The sequence below is a fragment of the Hemiscyllium ocellatum genome, chromosome 43 (assembly GCF_020745735.1).
Source record: "Hemiscyllium ocellatum isolate sHemOce1 chromosome 43, sHemOce1.pat.X.cur, whole genome shotgun sequence".
NCBI lineage: Eukaryota > Metazoa > Chordata > Chondrichthyes > Orectolobiformes > Hemiscylliidae > Hemiscyllium > Hemiscyllium ocellatum.
This window is the reverse complement of record NC_083443.1, coordinates 18,516,743-18,538,248: the sequence shown is the minus strand read 5'-3', so window position 1 is coordinate 18,538,248 and position 21,506 is coordinate 18,516,743. Positions and strand designations below refer to the sequence as shown.

The following is a 21,506-nucleotide window of genomic DNA, read 5'->3' as shown; positions in this document are numbered from 1 at the left end:
TATTTCAGACAATCCTTTCAATAATGGCGACTAAAATGTGAAGAGATTTTGTGATCAGGACGGAGATTTTTTATATCTCGTAGCTGTAACCAGGGGGATGTGTAACATGTCGTTGCCACAGAGCCCCACCTACTTGGGATTTGATTTTTCTCTCTCTCTCTCTGTTTCACGTCTGTCTTTTTTTCTCTGGTGCTAAGTCAGTTCATTGCATTTACACTCTGTTCTGAACTCTCGCCTGCAAATTCAGTGGCATTGCGGACGCAGGCGCTGGTTTTATTTCAGGTCTGTCCCTAAATCATAACCCGATTAGGATTTGACGGTGTGGAGACGGGGAGAGGCTTTGAGAAAGAGAGCAGCGAGTGGGATAAGTGCCTACCCCGCGCCATTAACTGCAGTCTAGCTGATCAGCCACACTGACTCCAAACCTTGCCAGAGGTGAGTACAATACTGGGCTCTTGATTTAAGAATGGAGATATGAGAATTGTCCAACAAAGACAGGGGATAGTGGCATTTCTGAAAACGAAAAGAGACACGACTGACAAAAGAAAAATGCCACGCTTGATTTATTCAATAATAATGAACCCGAGTAAAAAAAAATCCCTAAGCATTTATACAAAGAGAAATGACTGCTCCGCTGTGTGTTAGATTCAGATCAAAACTGCCATCATCAATGGGTGCATGAAATAATGAATTTGGATTCAGCATTCTCTGCTTGACTAAATGACAGGTTGGTAATTTGAACCCACTCCTTAGGAAATCAGAATCAGAATTTGGACGTTAGCATTGCATTGTTACACTTTATAAATAATTTTATTTACACAATAGAAGTGGAAGAAAGGTCGGTGTTTTACAATACCGATCAATAATATATTTTTACAGAGGATTTCCGTAGCTATGGCAGTGACATAGTGATAACTGCGTTGATAAAGGTCTGAGCCCACAGGGTTTATGTGTTCGCACCCACTATAGAGAACCATAGTGAGGGGCCTGTTGGATTTCAGTCCGGGAGGGTCAATGGGTTAGAAGGGTATGGTTAGCCGCCTCACATTGTAAATGGTCGCTGTCGTGCCTCAGCCATGGTTACAGCTCACTTGTCTCCCAAGGTAATAAGGCAGTGGGAAGCCAGCTCTGCAATTCTTCCTTAGCAATTGGCTTTAAGAATCCTCTGTGCGAATGAGCCTACAACCTGACTCAGGGCAGAATACCATCAGCAGGTGCTGTGAAGATACTGAGATCCAAGTTAAAAATCACACAACACCAGGTTATAGTCCAACAGGTTTATTTGGAAGTACTAGCTTTCGGAGCGCTGTTCCTTCATACACCAGGTTATAGTCTAACAGGTTTATTTGGAAGTACTAGCTTTCGGAGCGCTGTTCCTTCATACACCAGGTTATAGTCTAACAGGTTTATTTGGGAGCACTAGCTTTCGGAACGCTGTTCCTTCATACACCAGGTTATAGTCCAACAGGTTTATTTGGAAGTACTAGCTTTTGGAGCTTCACAATCACCTGATGAAGGAGCGTCACTCCGAAAGCTAGTGCTTCCAAATAAACCTGTTGGACTGTAACCTGGTGTTGTGTGATTTTTAACTTTGTCCACCCCAGTCCAACACCGGCATCTCCAAATCATGAGATAGATCAACACTTGTCAATTTTTACAGTTAATTGAATGAATGCATTGAGACATGTCACAGGATCAGACTATAATGCTGTAAAGTCATTTTGTGAGGAGCATATCAAACTGCTTATCTACCTGAATGGTGCGCACGTGCTGCTCAGGATGAGACAAGGCTGCTGGTGATTAGCGAGTGAGGCTAATTGGACCAGGTAATTGTGATAATAGTACCTGCCAATGGGGCTATACTACCAATCTACTCATGCAAATATGTCATTACAGTGTGGTAAGATCAAATAGGTAATTTCCATTAGAAATGGTAAAACTGCACAGGAAACGCAAACATAATGTGTTTTATTTGACATATTGAATGTATTGAAATGATTAGTATGTTCATTGTGTTTGGGAGTTCTACAGGAACAGTGATTGTTTTATCTGTCTTTTTGTAACTTTGTGGATGTACTCAACTGCAGTAACAGATGACCCAGGTATAGAAACCTGAGGCAGGGTTCCATTAAATTCTGAAGAAATTAAATAACACAATTTAATGATTTATGGAATTGTGTTGCTATAATAAGCAGGGTGTAAAGGAGAACTGTACCGATTAGGGGTGGCACAACAATGCTATATTATTAAATGTAGATCAGTCTAAATGGATAATGTTGTGAGGAGGAATCTTGTAGCATAGTGTCGGTGTCTCCATCTCTGGATCACAAGACTCAGGTTTGAATCCCACCTGCTCCAGAGAGATATCATAACACTGAATGGGTCGATTAAAATTGTCCATAGTGTAACTCATAAGGACTGATTCTGATGTGAATCATTTGCACAACAGAGTTTGTCAATTGAAATTATAAATTGTCATTTCTGAAACTGTAAAATCTCCAAACGTGAACCAACTAAGCACAGTGGTATGTTATGGCCAATGAAAACTGTACATCTAAGTATGTGATCGTTCTTCAAGTAAAAACATTCATGACCCAATTGCATCTCATTGTGTCGATCTGGTGATAAATCCACCATTTGCCACTATAGTTACTTACATGCTTCGTGGATAATTTCTGACCTAAATTCTTCTCCTTTCTTCCTCTGCTTCCTATATTAACTACATCAATTTGAAATTCCCTATGGTATTTTCATTGTTTCAAGATAAGTGTTACTGTCTGGGCTTGTAGATAGATACCTTGACCAGAACTGTCTGACACATCAACATCCTGAGGCTTACCACTAACTGAACTGGACTGACTATATAAATGTTGTGTCTCCAAGAGCAGGACAGAGACCAGGAATCCTGTAGCTAGTAATTCACCTCCTCGCTCTCCAAAGCCTGTGCATCGCCTACAAGGCACAAGTTACGAGTGTGATGTGATATTCCTCACTCATGTGGATGAGTGCAGCTCCAGCAATACTCAGAAAGCTCAACATCATCCAGGGAAAAGCAGCCCGCTTGATTGACACCAAATCCGTAAACATTCACCCCTCCATCACTGACGCACAGTGACAGCAGTTTTTACCATCGACAAGATGCACCGCACAAATTCACCAAAGGTCCTTAGTCAGCACCTTCCAGACACATGACCAACCCCATGCAGAAGGATAGGTCAGCATAAGCATGAAACCATCACCACTTGCAAGCTCCCCTCCAAGTCATTCACCACCTTGAATTGGAAATATATCACCATTTCTTCACTGTCACTGGGTCAATATCCTGGAACTCTCTCTCTCATATCGTTGTGGGTGCACCTACAGCATATGGACTGCAACGGTTCAAGCGACAGACCACCACCATCCAAAAACCTTACCCAACATCCACATCCCCTGAATGAATAATAAAAACTAAATATGCTTTCAGTATTGAGTCTCATTCATTTCAGTTTCTGTTTCATTCGTTGTTTATCATAAGCTATTTAACTTTTGAATCACTATGAAATTTCCTTTCCTGTCTTCTAGTGGGTAATCCTGAGTTCATGTTCTCATGATTTGAAAGTACCAATTGTAGAATCTACCTTTCACTATTCACTCTTCAAAATCTTTTCTAGTGAATAAAGCCACAATTTATCATTTGTAACCTCTCATTCCAATAACAGATCTTTATCTCCCTTACAAAAATAGGGGCACTTAAAACTAAATTTAATATTTCACCTTTAACTGAAACAAAAATTCCCCCTTTTTGAACTGGATCGCACTTGAGAGAAGCTATTTAATTCAATATTTGGAACACATATAACAGATTTGAGCAGCGATCTAAATGGTCAGTCTGCAGCCTGTGTTGTCCACTGAGTTCCTCATTGTTCTTCAGTTCCATCTCTATTACCTAACCATCATATTTTGTGACATTGTGAAACGCAACTGTTGTGCCTAGAAATACTCTTTAGCCAGGAGGTCTAATGGTGGAAATATACATCTGCATATGAAAGAAATTGACAATGTTTTCATCATGTGCGTCCTTTATATTTGTTTGCCTCATACAATAAATTCTAGTTGTGTCAAATGTTTCAAAGTGCAATATTCTGTTAATGTCATGAGTGTACGATTTTATTTTTGGCCTGTCTTTAACCATTTTCACTTTGTGTTGCAGGGACAGTGAGAAGGGAGCGAGAAATTTCCATTGAGTGTAGATTAGGCCCAGGTGATGGCACAATGGTTATACAAAGGAATGTCAATGTGATTAAAACAAATTTTAAAAAAATCTCTACACTTGATGGTATGAGTAAGTATAGAAAATAATTGAACCAAAATAATTCATGATTTAACTGCTTCTCTTGCCTGCATCTCATAGCTATTGTTTCTGAACGTGTACCAGACCAGGTATATATTGTGGTACTTAATACACAGACAGAAGTTACAGGACACCTTGTCTACCCTTGTCCAACACCAGCACCACCACCTCATGACTTAATACACAGCAGCTTATTGGAGAGGGAACCATTGCTAATAAAAGCCCTGTAAAAAAATGTGGGTTTGTTTTATCCAAAGTTGCTATCGGGGACATGTTGGCAATTTCTCTCCCAGGCGCAATAAAAGCCCTTTGGACTCTGACTTCTTTAGTTGACCCCCAAACAAGTTCACTCAGTTGTCGGTAGTGACACAATCCTTGTGTCCACAATCTGTTGGTTTTAGCTCACTGACTTTCTGCCATGTCCTCCTACACCAAATATTGCAGGAACTAAGTTAAACCACTGGGTTGATTTAAATGTGGAATTACAAGGTCAATGTTGCAAGTATGAGGGATAGTGACACCAAAACAAAGTAGAATACGATGGAACAACACAGCAAGAAATGTGGAGAAAATAACATCTGAAATTTTGTTATTGGATTTACAGAAGTGACTTTGCAAGGTAGGTTTTCTCATTTTTAACTCACAACATGGATTGGAAATTCTGAAGGAGAAACAGAAATTGATGGTGAAACTTACCAGCATCTATGTGGAGAAGCTAGAGTTAATGTTTTGAATCCAGTGATTCTATAAAATGGGTGAGACGGTGGCTCAGTGATTAGCACCGCTGCCTCACAGTGCCAGGAACCTGGGTTTTATTCTACCCTTGGTTACTGTTTATGTGGAGTTTGTGCATTGTCCCAGTGTCTGTGTGGGTTTCCTCCAGTTGCTCTGATTTCCTCCCACAGTCCAAAGATATGCAGGTTAGGTGGATTGTTCACACAAAATTGCCCATAGTGACCAGGAGGTGCGGGCTAGGTGGGTTAGCCATGGAGAAATGCAGGGCTCGAATTACAATGGTTTATTGTCATGTGTACTCAAGTCCTTGTAGCTACAAAATAAAGAAAAAAATGTCACATTACCTTACAGGGATTCATTAATTATAAGCTAGAAAATGTGAAAAAAGTTAAAAGGATAAACCTTACAGTCAGCTAGGCAGACAGATTACTAGATAAACATGACATTGCCGTAGATCAGTGCAGGGGGCTTCCACACATGGTCTGACAAGGCTTGCAAGACACTAACCATCCGCACTGATCTCCAGTCCAACATCCATCCTGCTCCTTTCCACACCTCAGCAGTTCTGCCCCATGCCTCCCCTCTGGGTTACAGGGAAAGGATAGTAGGGGGTTGGGCCTGGGTGGGATGCTCTTCGGAGGGTCAGTGTGGACTTGATGGGCCGAATGGCCTGCTTCCGCGCTGTAGGGATTCTATCACTCTTCATAGCCACTGGACCTGCTGCGTTTCTCCAGCAATTTCTGTTTTTGTTCCAGGTCTCCAGCATCCGCAATTATTTGTTTTATTTTAGAACTTCTTGAGTCCATTCCTCTTGTTGAGATTAGGGATTGAAAATGAGCTATTTCCTATTCTAATCTGAAAAACATCAGTCTGAATGAGTTCACAGAAAATTTACATTTGGCTTAAAAAATAATTCCCAGTCATTGACTTTGAGAAGCATTTTGCTGTATTTATAAAATCCCTACAGTGTGGAAATAGGCTACTCGGTGCCCAACAAGTCCACACCAACCCTCTGAAAAGTACCCACCCAGACCCATACCCTACACTTATCCCTGACGAATACACCTAACCTGAACAATGTGGGCAATTTAGCATGGCCAATCCACCCAACCTGCACATCTTTAGGAGGAAACCGGAGCGAACCCACACAGACACAGGGAGAATGTGCAAACTCCACACAGACAGTTACCCGAGGGTGGAATTGAACCCGGGTCCCTGGTGTTGTGAGGCTGCAGTGCTAACCGCTGAGCCACTGTGCCATGTTATACTCTGGATTTCATGCTATTTGTTTAATAAAAGAAGCTGCTTTAGATTTTAACACATCTAAATGATGCTAATCTTTTCAGGTCTCTTGAATACTTCATCATGAATAGGACGACAGCCGTATGTTGGATGGTCATTCTGCTGGTAGCCACCTTCTGTGAGAATGGCACTTGCAAGGGAGGGAGAGGAGGGGCTCGGGGGTCAGCCCGGGGTTCTGCCCGCGGGCGTCTCCGCGTACCCCGGGTACGGGTCAGTCACCCCAGTCGCTACGGGTCCTACGGCTCCAAAGCCCGAGTGGCAGTAGCAGGGGCAGCGGCTGGAGCTGCAGCTGGACTTGCAGTTGGATACGCAGCGGGCAGATTGCGGGGTTCAAGGCTGATTTGGGATGAGGATGCACAGAGCTATGTTAACATGAGCTGCGTCCCAGTCAAAAACTGCACATCTGACGGAGGAGTGTACAGCTATAGAGCCTGGACATCCTCAGCCTCATCTTTCTGGCCTTCCTACAGCTTATCATCCATCTGTTCCGTGCTGACCTTCAAATATGTCCAACTTTAAGACCCCAGAGAGCGGTGCTCAATGGCTCTACCACAGCTACAATCATCGGTCTCTTTAGGAATTTCATCGGTGCTTTAGTATTGTTCATAGACACATCACTCATTTATGGCATTGAATAGATTTAGACAGCATAGTAGATTATGAGTTCTAACAGTTTCAGATAAGAATCAAACTGCAGTGTATTTATGGTTGTTTTTGCTGCGGTAATGTCAGTTTGCAAATTACTATGTTGTGGTAGGAACTGATTAATATATGGAATTGTTACAAAGTTATCTTTAAAAATAAGTGCTGTTTCCATCAACCTCCACCAGAAAGCTAAATGATCCACCAGTCCCTTCTGGGTTTGCTATCTGCTAGCCTTCGCAAATATGCCATTGTGAACACAAGGCAACATTGTATAAATGTGGCTCAACTTTTCCTAAAATGGATATAAATCGACCTTAGTCTCTTGAAGTTTGATGTTACAGACAGTTCAGCAGACCATATGAAAAGTTTTTTTTATAAATTTGGCAGGATTCTGATGGATGTTAGATTATATCTGGTAAGAAGCCAAGATTGTACATGCTGACCACTTCCAGATGTACTCCGCTACAGAATTTGAATTGCTCCATTTTTAAAAAATATTGATAAAGGGAAATTGTATTTCATTCATTGGAGCAATATGGAATATTAAAACTCTCCTCATGCAGAATGTGAGTATAACTGCCTTATTGGTGCTTGGAACATTTGATGCCAATTGGATCTGTCATTGTGTTACTAGAAGCTGGAGTCCAACTAGTATTTATGAGATACACAGAGCTATTTCCATATCTGAGAGAGTCCAAAACTAAAGGCCATAAATATAAGACTTAGTATTAAGGGATTTCTGGAGAATTGTTTTTATCAAGAGTTGTAAGAATGCAGAACTCAGTACCGCAGAAAACTTGACTTGTAGTTCACAGGAAGTTAGCTAAGGACCAGAGAGAGAAAGGAATAGATGGAGTATTGGCATTCTAATTCCTGATGAAGGGCTTTTGCCTGAAATGTCGATTTCGCTGCTCGTTGGATGCTGCCTGAACTGCTGTGCTCTTCCAGCACCACTGATCCAGAATCCAGTATTGGCATTCTGGACTAGTGGTGCTGGAAGAGCACAGCAGTACTGAGGTGAATTAAATTGAACAAGTGTAGGTTTAAGTGGAGCATTGACTACATTGCTTGGACAGAACAACCTATCTGTGTGCTGTAGTGTTCAACGTAACGAGTTGTCCAACTAAGTGATTTAATATTACACTTAGTGTTTTCAAACAGATGTTATCATAGGTGAAAATCACAAATGTTCTGACAGCTCATGACTTTAACCTGAACAGGCAATAAGAACATTCAAAGCAGTGAATTTTGTGTTTGAAGACTGGTCTGTCAAAAATAATGCATAATTTACAAGCTTATATTTTAATATATGCACTCCACAGGTGTCCCTGGGCTACGGAATAAACAAAATCAGGTTGATTCCTACAGTGAGAAAGTGTGTGCGTATGAGGACAATCTGTTTAAGCATCAGGAGCTGAAGCAATAGTGCACTCGGATGATAGCCTAGAATCCCATAACACAGGAGGCTATTTGGCCCACTGAGCTATACTGGTTCTTTGAAAGCACTACCCAATTAATCCCACTCCCTGTTCTTTTTCCAGAACACTGCAAATCTTTCTTTCCATGTCTTTAGCCAGTTTCCTTTTGAAAGTTATCATTGAATCTATTTCTATGACCCCCTCAGGAAGTGTACTGGAGATCATAACTCACTATGTTAAAACATTCCTCATAACCCCTCTGCTGTATTCGCCATCTACCTTAAATCTGGGGCTTTTTATTATTGAAAATCCTGATGGTTGAAAGAATTTTTCCCTTTTTCCTCAGACTCCAGACAATTTTGAACACTTCTTCTGCTCTGTATCACAAAAGGAAAATCTACAAAATTCTTAAACATTATCTTGATTCAGTCGATAACAACAGATTTTAATTCTTCAAAATACTACCCTTTCCCTTTGTGTGTGCAGTCTTAGGGTGACCAGGGCTTTCACCCCTGACATTAACTGATTAAACATAAATGCATCCTGATCGATTTTAGAACAATATCTCACAGTATTTTTCATTTAAGAAAACCATCTAAGTCAGTGTAGCTGGTGTTGGTGAATTGAATTGAATTTATTGTCATGTGTACTGAGGCACAGTGAAAAGCTTTGTTTTGCGAGCAATACAGACAGATCACTGAGTTAAGTAGCATAGATAGTAAATAATACGTAAGCAGTGACAAAAACAAAAACACAGATACAGGCGAATGTTAAGAGTTTGTGAGTCCAATCAGTATTCTAACACCAGTAGGGTAAAAACTGTTACGAAACCGATTGGTGCGTCTGTTTAGGTTCCTGTACCTTCTCCCCAATGATATAGGGTGTAGAAAAACATTGCCAGGGTGGGATGGATCTTTGAGAATGCTGGCGGCCTTTCCTTGACAGCGGGATCACTGCATTATTGTTACTTTTAGAAAGATAGGGGCAGCAGATACAAGGGAACACCACCACCTGCAAGTTCCCCTGCAAGCCATTCACCAGCCCAACTTGAAGATACATCGCTGTTCCTTTACTGTCACTGTGAGAAAAATAACCTGGACCACCCGCCCCAATCACACTAAAGCGATTCAAGATGGCAGCCCATAACCATCTCCTCAAGAACGATGAAAGATCGGCAATAAATGCTGGCCTGAGCAGAAACACCCAAATTATTTTAAAAATACCCAAGACAATCAATATAAAAATATAGGACATTTATTCAACGGGATGAACTAAATGTAAATTTGCTTCAGCAATAAGCCCTTACCCAACAGAAATCTGTCAATCAATTTTGAAAATTTTCAAATAGAATTACATGAAGTATTTTGATTGCCAAACTTATTTTTCCTTTAAATTTTAAACGTTCTTTCTCTCAATAGAAGGTGCAAGGTTTAGATATAATAAAACCCTGATGGGGAAAAGCAGCGACTTAACCTCTGCATATAATGAAGTCTTGCTGGTCTTTACAATATGAGACTGTCAAACCAATTTGTAGATAGATATTAAAGCCGGAAAAACTCAGCAGGTGAAAGCAACTCTAAGAGGCAGAGAGAGAGAGAGAGATTAATGTTTTAGTTTGATGCTGTTTAATCAGAACTAAGGAGAAACAGAAGCAAGGAGCACAATTTAAAAATAAAATGTACTTTATTGATGAGTTGGAAGTTCATTGAGTAAACCTACATCCAGAATCTCAACCTGAGCTACAAACCTTCTCAAAACTCACTAATAAAATGTATGCCATTTAGGACTGAGATGAGGAGAATTTCTTTTACTCAGAGTTATGAATCTTTGAAATTCTTTACCCAAGAACACTGGAGAAACTCAGTCTTCCAACATGCTTAAAGTAAGGGTTGATCAGATTTCTAATTACCAATAGCATGGATTTTGGAGTTAGTATGGGTAAAAGCAATGATAATTTTTAATAGTGGAACAGGTTTGATGGGCTGAATGGCCTACTATTTTTCCTAAATGCAAGTCTTTTGAGTGGTGGTGGGGAAGCTGGAGGGATAAAGATCATGGCTCTTCCATTTCTATTTTTCTTCAGTTCTAATGAAAGGTCATTGGCCTGAAACATTACTGTTGTTTCTCACCACTGATGCAGCCAGATCTGCTGAATTTTTCCAGCACTTTTATGTTACTTCAAATTTTACAACATTCAGTGTTTTGCTTTTGTGTTGTGAATAGTTTTGTAGCCTATTTGAAGTTCCTTTGATATCTTAAAAGTGGAAATGATGTTTCAAACATTTTATATAGTAACAAGTAGTTTAGTTACAATAATACTGCCAATAATATTTTATAAGGTAATGTTATGGGAAGAACAGGTTTCCACTTTATATGCAGTCCAAAGGCAGTGCTCAAAATGATAACTACTCTCTAAGCTGATTTGTGGTGTACTGTTACAGAGAATGCGTTGTTTGGTGAAGTTATATACTTGGTAAATTGTAATGTTACATTTTATGATGTGACAAAATATTTGAAACTTTTCTTGGATAGACTAAAACTGTGTAACTTACATCAACATAATGTGCCACAATATTCTGTATTGTTAATAAGTTGTAATGGTTTCCGTTTGGTGATTCCTTCACTGTATGAAAAAATATTTCCTTACAATAAAAGACTTATTGCACAGTGTTTTATCATTAAAATGATCCATTTTAGTTAGAAGTGAGGAAGATTAAGTTGTTCTATTGATAAAATATATTCTTGTGTGAATGGGACATGTCTTATCCTCTTGCAACTGTATGAGTCTGTTCCAGAAACAATTACATAAATGATTTGCACCGTGAGATGATGTTAACAGTTAAGGGACACAGATCATTCAAGCAGACGATTCATCAATGTCACTCGTACAAAAGTTTATTATGGATGCTGTGAGTTTTACATTTCCCCGGTCACATCCCACTGTATTGCCTCAAACTTGCTGAAACCCTAGAGGTTGAGGGCAGCTTCAGCTACTAACCAATGGTAGAGGGCTTAGCTTTTGATTTTACCGTGGTTATAGAGAGAAGTTCATTATGATGGGAATTGTTTCAACTACAGCGTTTAAAAAACTTATAACAGGCCTTGGCACGGTGGTTAGCACTGCTGCCTCATAGTACCAGAGACCTGGGTTCAATTCCTGCCTCAGACAACTGACTGTGTGAAAAGTTTGCACATTCTCCCCGTGTCTGTGTGGGTTTCCTCCCACAGTCCAAAAATGTGCAGGTTAGGTGAATTGGCCATGCTAAATTGCCTGTAGTGTTAGGTGCAGGGGTAAAATGTAGGGGAATGGATCTGGGTGGGTTGTGCTTCGGCGGGTCGGTGTGGACTTGGGCCGAAGGGTCTGCTTCCACAATGTAAGCAATCTAATCTTTCTTTGGAATCTGAAGAAGGGTTACACATGAAATATTGACTTCTACACCGCCTGATTTGCTGTGTTCTTCCAGCCTCCTGCTTGTCTACTTTGGATTCCAGCATCTGCAGATTTTTTTTTCTCGAACTTTTTTTGGTACCAGCGATCAGGCCTCAGAGTTCTGTGTTAGGCCACACCCACCAAAAATAGGAAAAAACAAAGACTTAAAAGATTCCTAGACTGTTAGTGTTCATTTGGGGTTTCATGGCAGCCATTCCTGTTTAGAAGCCTGCGACTCCCAATCTCACAGGTTGGGTAAAGTCACGGACTATTGTCTCCTCCACGCCAATATATCTGTCTACTTAGACAGTTTTCAGGAGGTGACGTTTTTCTAAAATTGAAGCTGTTTTTGGTGAATTACAAAGGTTCTCAAAACCCGGGACACCACCATGTCTGAGAACATGAGGAGACATGCTGAAATAAAATCAACAATTAGTGATTTGTGGATGCCAGTGATAGGGTTTTTTTTAAGAGAACAGGTTAAAGGAGAAAGTGAGTATTCTCTCGTCCTTTAATTAACACCCTCCACATTTTGAGATGTTGAATCTGAACTTCAATAAAGGAACGGCTGTGTACTGGGAGCTGATAATAATGGACTGTTAACAGAAGCTGAGATCACATTAGTACTGAAGAAAGACAATATAAACAGGTTGTCAAATGATTCTGTTTCAGATTACTACACTCAAGATCTGACAATGTTTGTTTTAAATGTTTCTGATGATGGCTATACATGAAAGCAGATTCACATGGCATTCTTTAAGCTATGCTGTAACAATGACCTAATATAGCACTGGTAAGGCATATCAGGGCATGCCTTACACACCTAAGGTAGGGTCTTGAGGAATGTTGGTGAACAAAGAGACCTTGAGGTGTAGGTGCATAGTTCCTTGAAAGTGGAGCCACAGGCAGTTGGAATAATGAAGGTGGCCTTTGGTATGCTTGCCTTTATTGGACAGTTCATTCAGCATAGGAGTTGGGAGGTCATGTTGCGGCTCCACAGGACATTGGTTACCCACTTTTGGAATACTGCATTCACTTCTGATCTTCCTGCCATAGAAAAGATGTTGTGAAACCTGAAAATGTTCAGAAAAGACTGACAACAATGTTGCCAGGGTTAGAAGATTTGAGCTGGAGGGCCAGGCTGAATAGGATGGGGCTATTTTCCCTGGAATGATGAAGGCTTATAGAGGGTACCTTATAGAGGTATAAAATCATGAGAGACATGGATAAGGTGAATAGTAAACATGATTTGGAGATGCCGGTGTTGGACTGGGGTGTACACAGTTAAAAATCACACAACACCAGGTTATAGTCCAACAGCTTTAATTGGAAGCACAGTAGCTTTCGGAGGGACGCTCCTTCATCAGGTGATTGTGACAATTACCTGATGAAGGAGCGTCGCTCCGAAAGCTAGTGTGCTTCCAATTAAACCTGTTGGACCAAAACCTGGTGTTGTGTGATTTTTAACTGTGAATAGTAAAGGTATTTTCCCCAGGGGTGGGGGAATCCACGACTAGATGGCACAGGTTTAAGGTGAGAAAGGAAAGATTTAAATGGGACCCAAGGGGCAATGTTTTCATGCAGAAGGTGGTGCATATATTGAATGAACTGCCCGAGAAGGTAGTGGAGGATGGTACAATTACAAAATTTAAAAGGCATCTGGATGGGTACATGAAGAAGGGTATAGAGACAGATATGGGCCAAATGCTAGAAAATGGGACTAGATTAATTTAGAATATCTGGTTGGCATGGGTGAGTTGGACTGAAGGGTGTGTTGCCACGCTGTGCATCTCTACGACATGTTAAAGTACAAAATGGAAGTAGCAATGATAGGTCGGGGAAAGGAACAATTTTTGCCAAATGATGTGATGAATTCAAAATTGCTTGATTTAATTTTTATTTTATTCTTTTCCATAATTTATATTTTACACACAGCATCAAATGCGGCAGAAATACACAAATAGTGATCGAGTTAAGATGCCTCATGCTTCATGATAAAGCACATCATTACCTACTGGAAATTTGTTCGATGTTTGAGCTGAATGTATAAAAAAAAAACTCCACAGTATTCACAACCTGGAACGTGAGGGGACATGAGCATACTTTTCACGATCCCTTTAGTAAGTGGACTATACCCACTTGTTATTTTCACAAAGGTAACTGGGTGTCTTCTAACTGCCACAGGGGAATTACAGGTCATTTGGACTTGCACTAAAACTAAAGTAGATTCAGAAATTCAATGCATTAAACTTCGTAATGTGATTTTAGTGCTGTCTCATATTGATTTAAATAATGGCTGCTGCACCCAGAGTAGATGAAAGAATCTAAATGCATCGTGATACATTCCATATTCAACTGTACAATGTGATCTTTAAAGAATGAATTGGACACAAGAGTGAACCCAAGAGTCTCATGTCACTGAAGGGACCAAAATGGAACAATTTCCAGTGGACACAGAACGAATCTAATGAATCTAGGCCAATGCAGAGCGAATTTAGGTTTGTCACATAGAGGACATACCAAAATAACTGACCACGTTTTATGCAAACGCAAAACTTTAATCATTTCAAAAATCACTTCTGACACAGCAGACCACAATTCATCTTGGACAATAAAGATAATTAACTAAAAGTTAGGGGTGGTGATGGGGCACATATGCTCATGAGGAGCTATTCGATCAGAAAATATTACAAAAGATGGAATTAAATAACTTTTAACAATATATATACTTGCTTAAAAATGATAAATACGAAAGACAAAATGACAATGAAATGGAAAGGAGTTACTGAGTCTAAAGTTTTGAATGAATATTGATAATGTAAACACAACCAGTATAATGAACCTGGGCATATGACTGAAGTTCATTAATTTATTCAAATCAAATCTTCTTGTGGCACTGTCAGCACTTGCTATGTTAACTAATATTCAAAAAAAACAATTAAAGTTAGTCATTTCTTAATTTTGACTAAAATTGGGGCAATTGTGAAACTTCTTCATGTAACCTAGTTTTATTGAAGACTGTGTTGATATCTTGACCGACTTGCAAAAAACTACATCGCATATTTTTAACCAAAACTACTCTCAGTTTTTACCTGATCTGAAAAGGCAGCAGTGATGGATTTATTGTTCAGTTCTTTATTTTTGTCATGAGTATTATATATTCAGGCTGTTTCCAACCATTTGGCATTTGTACAAGAGTTCCCAACTTTATTTGGTTGTCATTCCCAAAACTCACCGAGAATGAAACCCTTGAACTTTGAACATAAAACAGCCATGTTCAACATGTTCATCAGTCAGGCAACATTCATTTTTGAATTAGTATTTCACATGACGTGAAAGGTATTTTAAGAAGTGCTCCAATACACTGTGATGCAGATCGTTCCCACAATGGAACTTTGGCCATCTCAAATCTTTGGTAAGATGTTCTGCTCTTCATTGTTTAAAACTAGGTGCGTTAACGTCAGTCCAGCATGACCTTTCCCAGTTCACCTTTCCGGAATGCCCTGATGAAGTCATATGCAGCTGCACTGTAGTTTGGCATGAGGATGTTTATGTCACCTAGAAATTGCAGCACATACAGTAATTTTGATCCAGTTATGTACAACTTCAATTAAATGCCATCAGAAGCTAATCACATCAAACATTAATAAGGAGGCACCAACACATTTGGGTATTTAATTCCAAAGTGTGAATTATTACTCAACTTGAAAAAATATGCATACTTTTAATTATCTGATCTAAATATACAATGCTATCGCAATAGGTAAGTAATACTCTAACATAGAAAATGATTTAATGATTTGACTGTGTACTTTATCAGCACGAATCTCTTACTTTTTGAAAGAAGTTGGACTTAATTTCAGTTAGGAATAAAAGTTTGATAGTGCACTACCTACCAACACCAGTGATGGCTTTTACTTTCTGTGTCTTGCCGAGTTTGACGGCTATTTTTTTGAGCACAGTCTGCAGATCATCACAAGGCTCTCCCAACTGATATCGCTCAACGTAACTGGAAGACAGGCACAGCAGCCTCTTGAGTAATCTGAACCCAAATCGAATTCAATTATTTCACAAACAGCTAATGAATGTTTTCCTTTTAGTGCCAGGCTTGGCTCAGTATTGCACTCTGGAACAGGAGGGTATTTGTGCACACAATCTAGGCTGTGGAGGGGGTGATGGTGGTAATAAACTGAGCAACCCACCAGTCATTCCAGCCTTGGGGAACTGTCTATGAGGAGTTTGCACTTTGGCCCCGTGTATGTGCGGACTTCCTCCGGTTTCCTCCCACAGTCCAAAGATGCGCAGGCTTGAACTGGGATGTGGAACTGCCTGATCGCATCTTTACTAAATGTTACCATACTCCCAAGCAGCATGCATGTGAACAGGAGTTAGAAACAGGAAACAGCGTGATTTTCTTCCACTGGGTAAATGATGACACCCCTCCTGCCACTCAGTTTCCCCACACAAACAAACATTCAATGAAAATCAATTCAAAGAAAACCAGCAAAAGTGGATCTCAGGTTATGATGGTCTGGAGGATGATAGGCAGAATCAGGAAAATGGATATTACGTTTGCATTTCCCCACACTCTGTTGTTGCTGAGTCACCTGGTTATCTACTAAGAAGCAGCATGTTACAGCGGAGTGAATCAGATCTGGGGTTCTTGTACACATTTGTACATCCAAAGGATGTAAATGTGAATGCAACAATGAACCGAGCTTTGCATCCCCTTCGTACCTGCCCATCGCCAACTTTAAGGGCATTTAAATGGTTATTGGATAAACATATGGATGAAAATGGAATAGTGTAGGATAGACGGGCTTCAGATTGGTTCCACGGGTCTGCACAACATTGAGGGCCGAAGGGCCTGTACTGTGCTGTAATGTTCAATGTCCTATCCGTCAAGATGCATATACATATTAGAGCCAGAGGGACATACAGACTTACAATTAAAGAATCGGAATATTTATCAGTTGATTGATTAATGAAACAGGAAGTAATTAAATGATGTGTTCGCCCCAATTTAGACATAACTATCCAAACAATTCCAAGATCATTATTGTCCTGAGTATGTATTATAAAAAACACCTTTCCATTCAGATTACAGCATGTGGAAATGCAACATTCAGACCAGTGTATGAACCGTTAGAAATTAATCCACTTCAAAAAGCGGTTGTAAAATAACTCTTACTCAAACTTCTGTTGTTTATTCAGTGTGAAAAGTAGATAATCTGCAATTATTTCTTCTCCTACTAAGTGGTCCAATATAGTTCCTGTGGGAAATGCAAATGACAAAGTTACTAAATAAGAAGGAAAGAAAGAAAAATCTTGCATTGAGGGGTCACTTTTTAGATGCTCATGACCCAAAGTAGTTCATTGCCAATTGAGTACTAATAAAGTGCTCTGCTCAACAGCGAGTTAACAGGCAGCAGGATTCCACAAACATCAAGGAGATGAACAGCCAGATATTTTTTTCTTCAATATTGGTTGAGTGTTATTGGTGACCCACTTGAAGAACTCCCATATTTCTATGGGACCTTTTACATCTACAAACAGGATCTTAGGTTTAACAGCTCACCCAAAGGTAGGTGCTGAGCTGCCTTGAACTGTTGCTGGTCGTTTGGCATTGTTACATCCACAATATCACGAGGGAGGGCATTCCATAGGATTTTGACCCAGTAATACCAAGAAACAGCAAAATATTATCCCAGTCAGGATGGTCAGCGGTTTGAAGAGGGAACTTTCAGAGGGTGGTGTTCCAATGTATCTGCTGGCCCTGTCCTTCTAGATGGCATTGGTCATGGGTTTGAAAGGTATCGACTGAGCCTTGGTGAGTTACTGCAGTGCATGTTGTAGTTGGTACACACTGCTGCTACTGTGCTTCAGTGATGGAGGGAGTGAATATTTGTAGTTGCCACTGGCGATGCCACATGTCAAGGGAACATTGTTAGATTTTCATAAAAGCAAATGGCTACAGATGCTTGAAATAAAACCAGAATGCTGGAGAAACACAGCAAGTCTGGCAGCATTTGTGAAGAGAAAAATAAGGTTAATATTTCAAGTCCAAAGACTCTTCCTTGGAAGAGTCCAAAGTTTCGACGAAGGGTCACTGGATGGAAATGTTACCTCTGTTTCTCCCTCCTCAGATGCTGCCAGACCTGCTGAGTTTCTCCAACATTCTCTGTTTTAATCGGGTTATGTTTCTATTGTTCGAGACGGTCCTTGCATGCTACCTGGACTGCTTCAGTACCTGAGGAGTCGTGAATGGTGCTGACCATTGTGTAATCATCAGTGAACATCCCCACTTCTAATCTTACGATGGAGGGAAGTTAATTAATGAAGTGAGCAAGGTTAGATCTCATGGAATACAGGGAGAACTCACCATTTGAATACAGAACAGGCTCAAAAGTAGAAGACAGAGTGTGGTGGTGGAGGGTTGTTTTTCAGACTGGAGGCCTGTGACCAGTGGAGTGCCACAAGGATCGGTGCTGGGACCTCTACTTTTTGTCATTTACATAAACGATTTGGATGCGAGCATAAGAGGTACAGTTAGTAAGTTTGCAGATGACACCAAAATTGGAGGTGTAGTGGACAGCGAAGAAGGTTACCTCAGATTACAATGGGATCTTGATCAGATGGGCCAATGGGCTGAGAAGTGGCAGATGGAGTTTAATTCAGATAAATGTGAGGTGCTGCATTTTGGGAAAGCAAATCTTAGCAGGACTTATACACTTAATGGTAAGGGAGTGTTGCTGAACAAAGAGACCTTGGAGTGCAGGTTCATAGCTCCTTGAAAGTGGTGTCGCAGGTAGATTGGATAGTGAAGAAGGCATTTAGTATGCTTTCCTTTATTGGTGAGAGTATTGAGTATAGGAGTTGGGAGGTCATGTTGCAGCTGTACAGGACATTGGTTAGGCCACTGTTGGAATATTGCATGCAATTCTGGTCTCCTTCCTATCGGAAAGATGTTGTGAAACTTAAAAGGGTTCAGAAAAGATTTACAAGGATGTTGCCAGGGTTGGAGGATTTGAGCTGTAGGGAGAGGTTGAATAGGCTAGGGCTGTTTTCCCTGGAGGCTGAGGAGTGACCTTATAGAGGTTTATAAAACCATGAGGGGCATGGATAGGATAAATAGACAAAGTCTTTTCCCTGGGGTTGGGGGAGTCCAGAACTAGAGGGCATAGGTTTAGGTTGAGAGAGGAAAGATATAAAAGAGACCTAAGGGGCAAGTTTTTCACTCACAGGGTGGTGTGTGCATGGAATGAGCTGCCAGAGGAAGCGGTGGAGGCTGGTACAATTGCAACATTTAAAAGGCATCCGGATAGTATATGAATAGGAAGGGTTTGGAGGGATATGGGCCGGATGCTGGCAGATAGGACTAGATTGGGCTGGGATATCTGGTCGACATGGACAGGTTGGACCGAAGGGTCTGTTTCTATGCTGTATATCTCTATGATTCTATAAGTGTTGAGGGTGACGGGGCCTTAGACATTAGCTAGGGAAACCAGGGGGTGTTGTGGTGAAGTGGTAGTCTCCCTATCTCTGATCCAGAATACCCAGGCTCAAGTCCCAGCTGCTCCAGAGCTGTGTAATAACATCTCCGAACACAGATTTGAAAATACCTAGCTTGAGAAAGTTGCAGTAATGTCCTGGAGCTGAAACGATTGACCTCCAACAACCTCAACCACATTCCTTTCTGCCAGATATGACTCCAACAGAAAATGCATGAAGGACCTAATAAAAGTTATCTTTTAAAGACAGAATAACAGATTTTAGTTCTTTGACTGCTGAAAGAATCTCACTCAGCTCAATATGAGACCATAAGACATAGGAGTGGAAGTAAGGCCATTCGGCCCATCGAGTCCACTCCGTCATTCAATCATGGCTGATGGGCATTTCAACTCCACTTACCCGCATTCTCCCCGTAACCTTTAATTCCTCGTGACATCAAGACAATATAAGCCCAATGCTGATTGGAAATTTTGCCCTGCATGCACTTTTAAAAGGTTAACATCATATTAGTTCACAGTTCTCAGTGTTTACCTCCATAATAACATGTTAGCTGCACACAGATTTCTGTTAATAAACACAGAAGGCCAAAGCATACCACAGAGTGCCAGTTTCATTCCAACTTCCAAACTTTCTATACGTGGAGAAAAGACACCGGGAGTATCTAATAGATAGATGAGGGGCCTTTCACAAACCTGTGGAAACACACAACATGAATAAAAAAAACCATTCTCCTACATTCTGAAGGACAAAGATAGATGACAAGAAAAATATATGCTATCCAGTCAAATCTACAGCTGGGTGACAATCCACATGTCACTTCTGGGTGACAATCCACATGTCACTTCTGGGTTGAAAAGGTGGGAAAGCAGGGTTTGTCGTCTTAATTGGCTTTTCCCTGAAGTGAAATTGAACTTTGCTTTAATTTTTACTTGTTCTTATCTGCCTTAGGTCATTAACACAGGTGCTGTGGGATGGCGGCTTATCAAGCTTTTCAGTATTGTTTTTGTAAGTACATGTGACAAGAAATTGCTGCCCTGTTCTCATGGTCCAGTCTAAATGTGAAGTAAATATTTGAGCTGGTTGAGAGTTTCCACTGGCTCTAACCAAATAATAAAGGTTACAAACACTGCATTCCTTTACCAGTTTCTATATCACACTCCAAATATTGTTTCAACAGCTAAAGGTATACACAGTGAGGTATTTCAAGAATGAGTTTATTTTGTGACCAAAAATTTCATTTTATTTTAAAACAATACCAAGTGAATACATCAGATACTTAACAGAGTCTCAGAAGGCCATTCAGCCCCATTGTCTCTGTGTTCGCTCTCTGAACAATGCCTTCTCATGGTAGCCCTGCACATTGATCTTATTCAGATAACAATTTCTTCCTGAATGCCTCGATTAAATCTGGCTCCACCACAAAATCTCAGGTACTACAGTGCGAATCCTAAACACACACTGTGTGATAAACCTTTCCCTCTTACCACTGTTGCTTCTTTTGCCAATTAATTATACCTGTGCTCACTCGATCTGGGTTTTCCACAACTGGGAACAGTGATTCCCATCTGCTCTGCCCTGACCCCTCGTGATTTTGAATAACTCTACATGGTGGCAGACAGTATACCAGCATACAAAGGAGGCAGGTTGAATGGTCAAAAGAAGAGGTGTTCATCTCAGTGAGGATCCCTTTGTGTAAGAAGTTTCCAAGGGCTCAAGATGCATCAATTGCAGAGTTTTCACTTAAGCAATGCCTTGATCTCTTGTTCATGTTAACGGAGCCAGATGGCTAAAGGGAGCCAGCTTGAGATAGAAGCATCAACTCAACTTAAACTGAGAATGATAGCTTCCTTCCTCAGCAGCGGGACCAGTGAGAGCGAGGACCAGGAATGTAAGCTTTCCTCTTAAAGACTTACCTCACGAAAGCTCACCAGGAGTGGACGTGGACACGGGGATTACTGGGCACATGAACTGATATATTTGGGCTGTGGCTAAACCCAGGACACTACATGTGTAGTGTCTCCCACCCATCCTCCTCCTCTAACCAAATAAAAACACCTGTGCGTGGAGGATTGGTAAGGTAACGCTTTTTGTTTTTTGTTCATTTATTCAATCTCTCTTGGCATTTTAGAAC

The 21,506-nt window shown here is 40.5% G+C and overlaps 2 protein-coding genes across 3 annotated transcripts in view; one reads left to right on the top strand and one right to left on the bottom strand.

Moving 5' to 3' along the window:
* The first annotated feature begins 246 nt into the window (after positions 1–246).
* Positions 247–6,994, top strand: sprn (shadow of prion protein). 2 transcript variants are annotated; one of them, XM_060854354.1, is made up of 3 exons: positions 247–435; positions 4,193–4,318; positions 6,415–6,994. In XM_060854354.1, the coding sequence occupies exon 3, from the start codon at positions 6,434–6,436 to the stop codon at positions 6,887–6,889; it is 456 nt and encodes a 151-aa protein (XP_060710337.1). In that variant the 5' UTR covers positions 247–435; positions 4,193–4,318; positions 6,415–6,433; the 3' UTR covers positions 6,890–6,994. The 2 variants fall into 2 exon arrangements, with proteins under 2 accessions (XP_060710337.1, XP_060710336.1); XM_060854353.1 differs by having other exon boundaries at positions 4,193–4,324.
* A 6,753-nt stretch (positions 6,995–13,747) lies between these two features.
* mtg1 (mitochondrial ribosome-associated GTPase 1) overlaps positions 13,748–21,506 on the bottom strand; it is a 38,998-nt gene continuing 31,239 nt past the window's right edge. Inside the window, exons 8-11 of the mRNA XM_060854071.1 lie at positions 19,971–20,067; positions 17,055–17,136; positions 15,760–15,872; positions 13,748–15,421 (exon numbers count right to left, since the gene is read on the bottom strand). Coding sequence (XP_060710054.1) covers positions 15,324–15,421; positions 15,760–15,872; positions 17,055–17,136; positions 19,971–20,067 — 390 coding nt within the window. The 3' untranslated portion in view covers positions 13,748–15,323. The remainder of the gene's footprint in view (positions 15,422–15,759; positions 15,873–17,054; positions 17,137–19,970; positions 20,068–21,506) is intronic.

Excerpts from the sequence above, each read along its gene's own strand:
- sprn (XM_060854354.1), top strand. The coding sequence starts at position 6,434 with ATGAATAGGACGACAGCCGTATGTTGGATGGTCATTCTGCTGGTAGCC.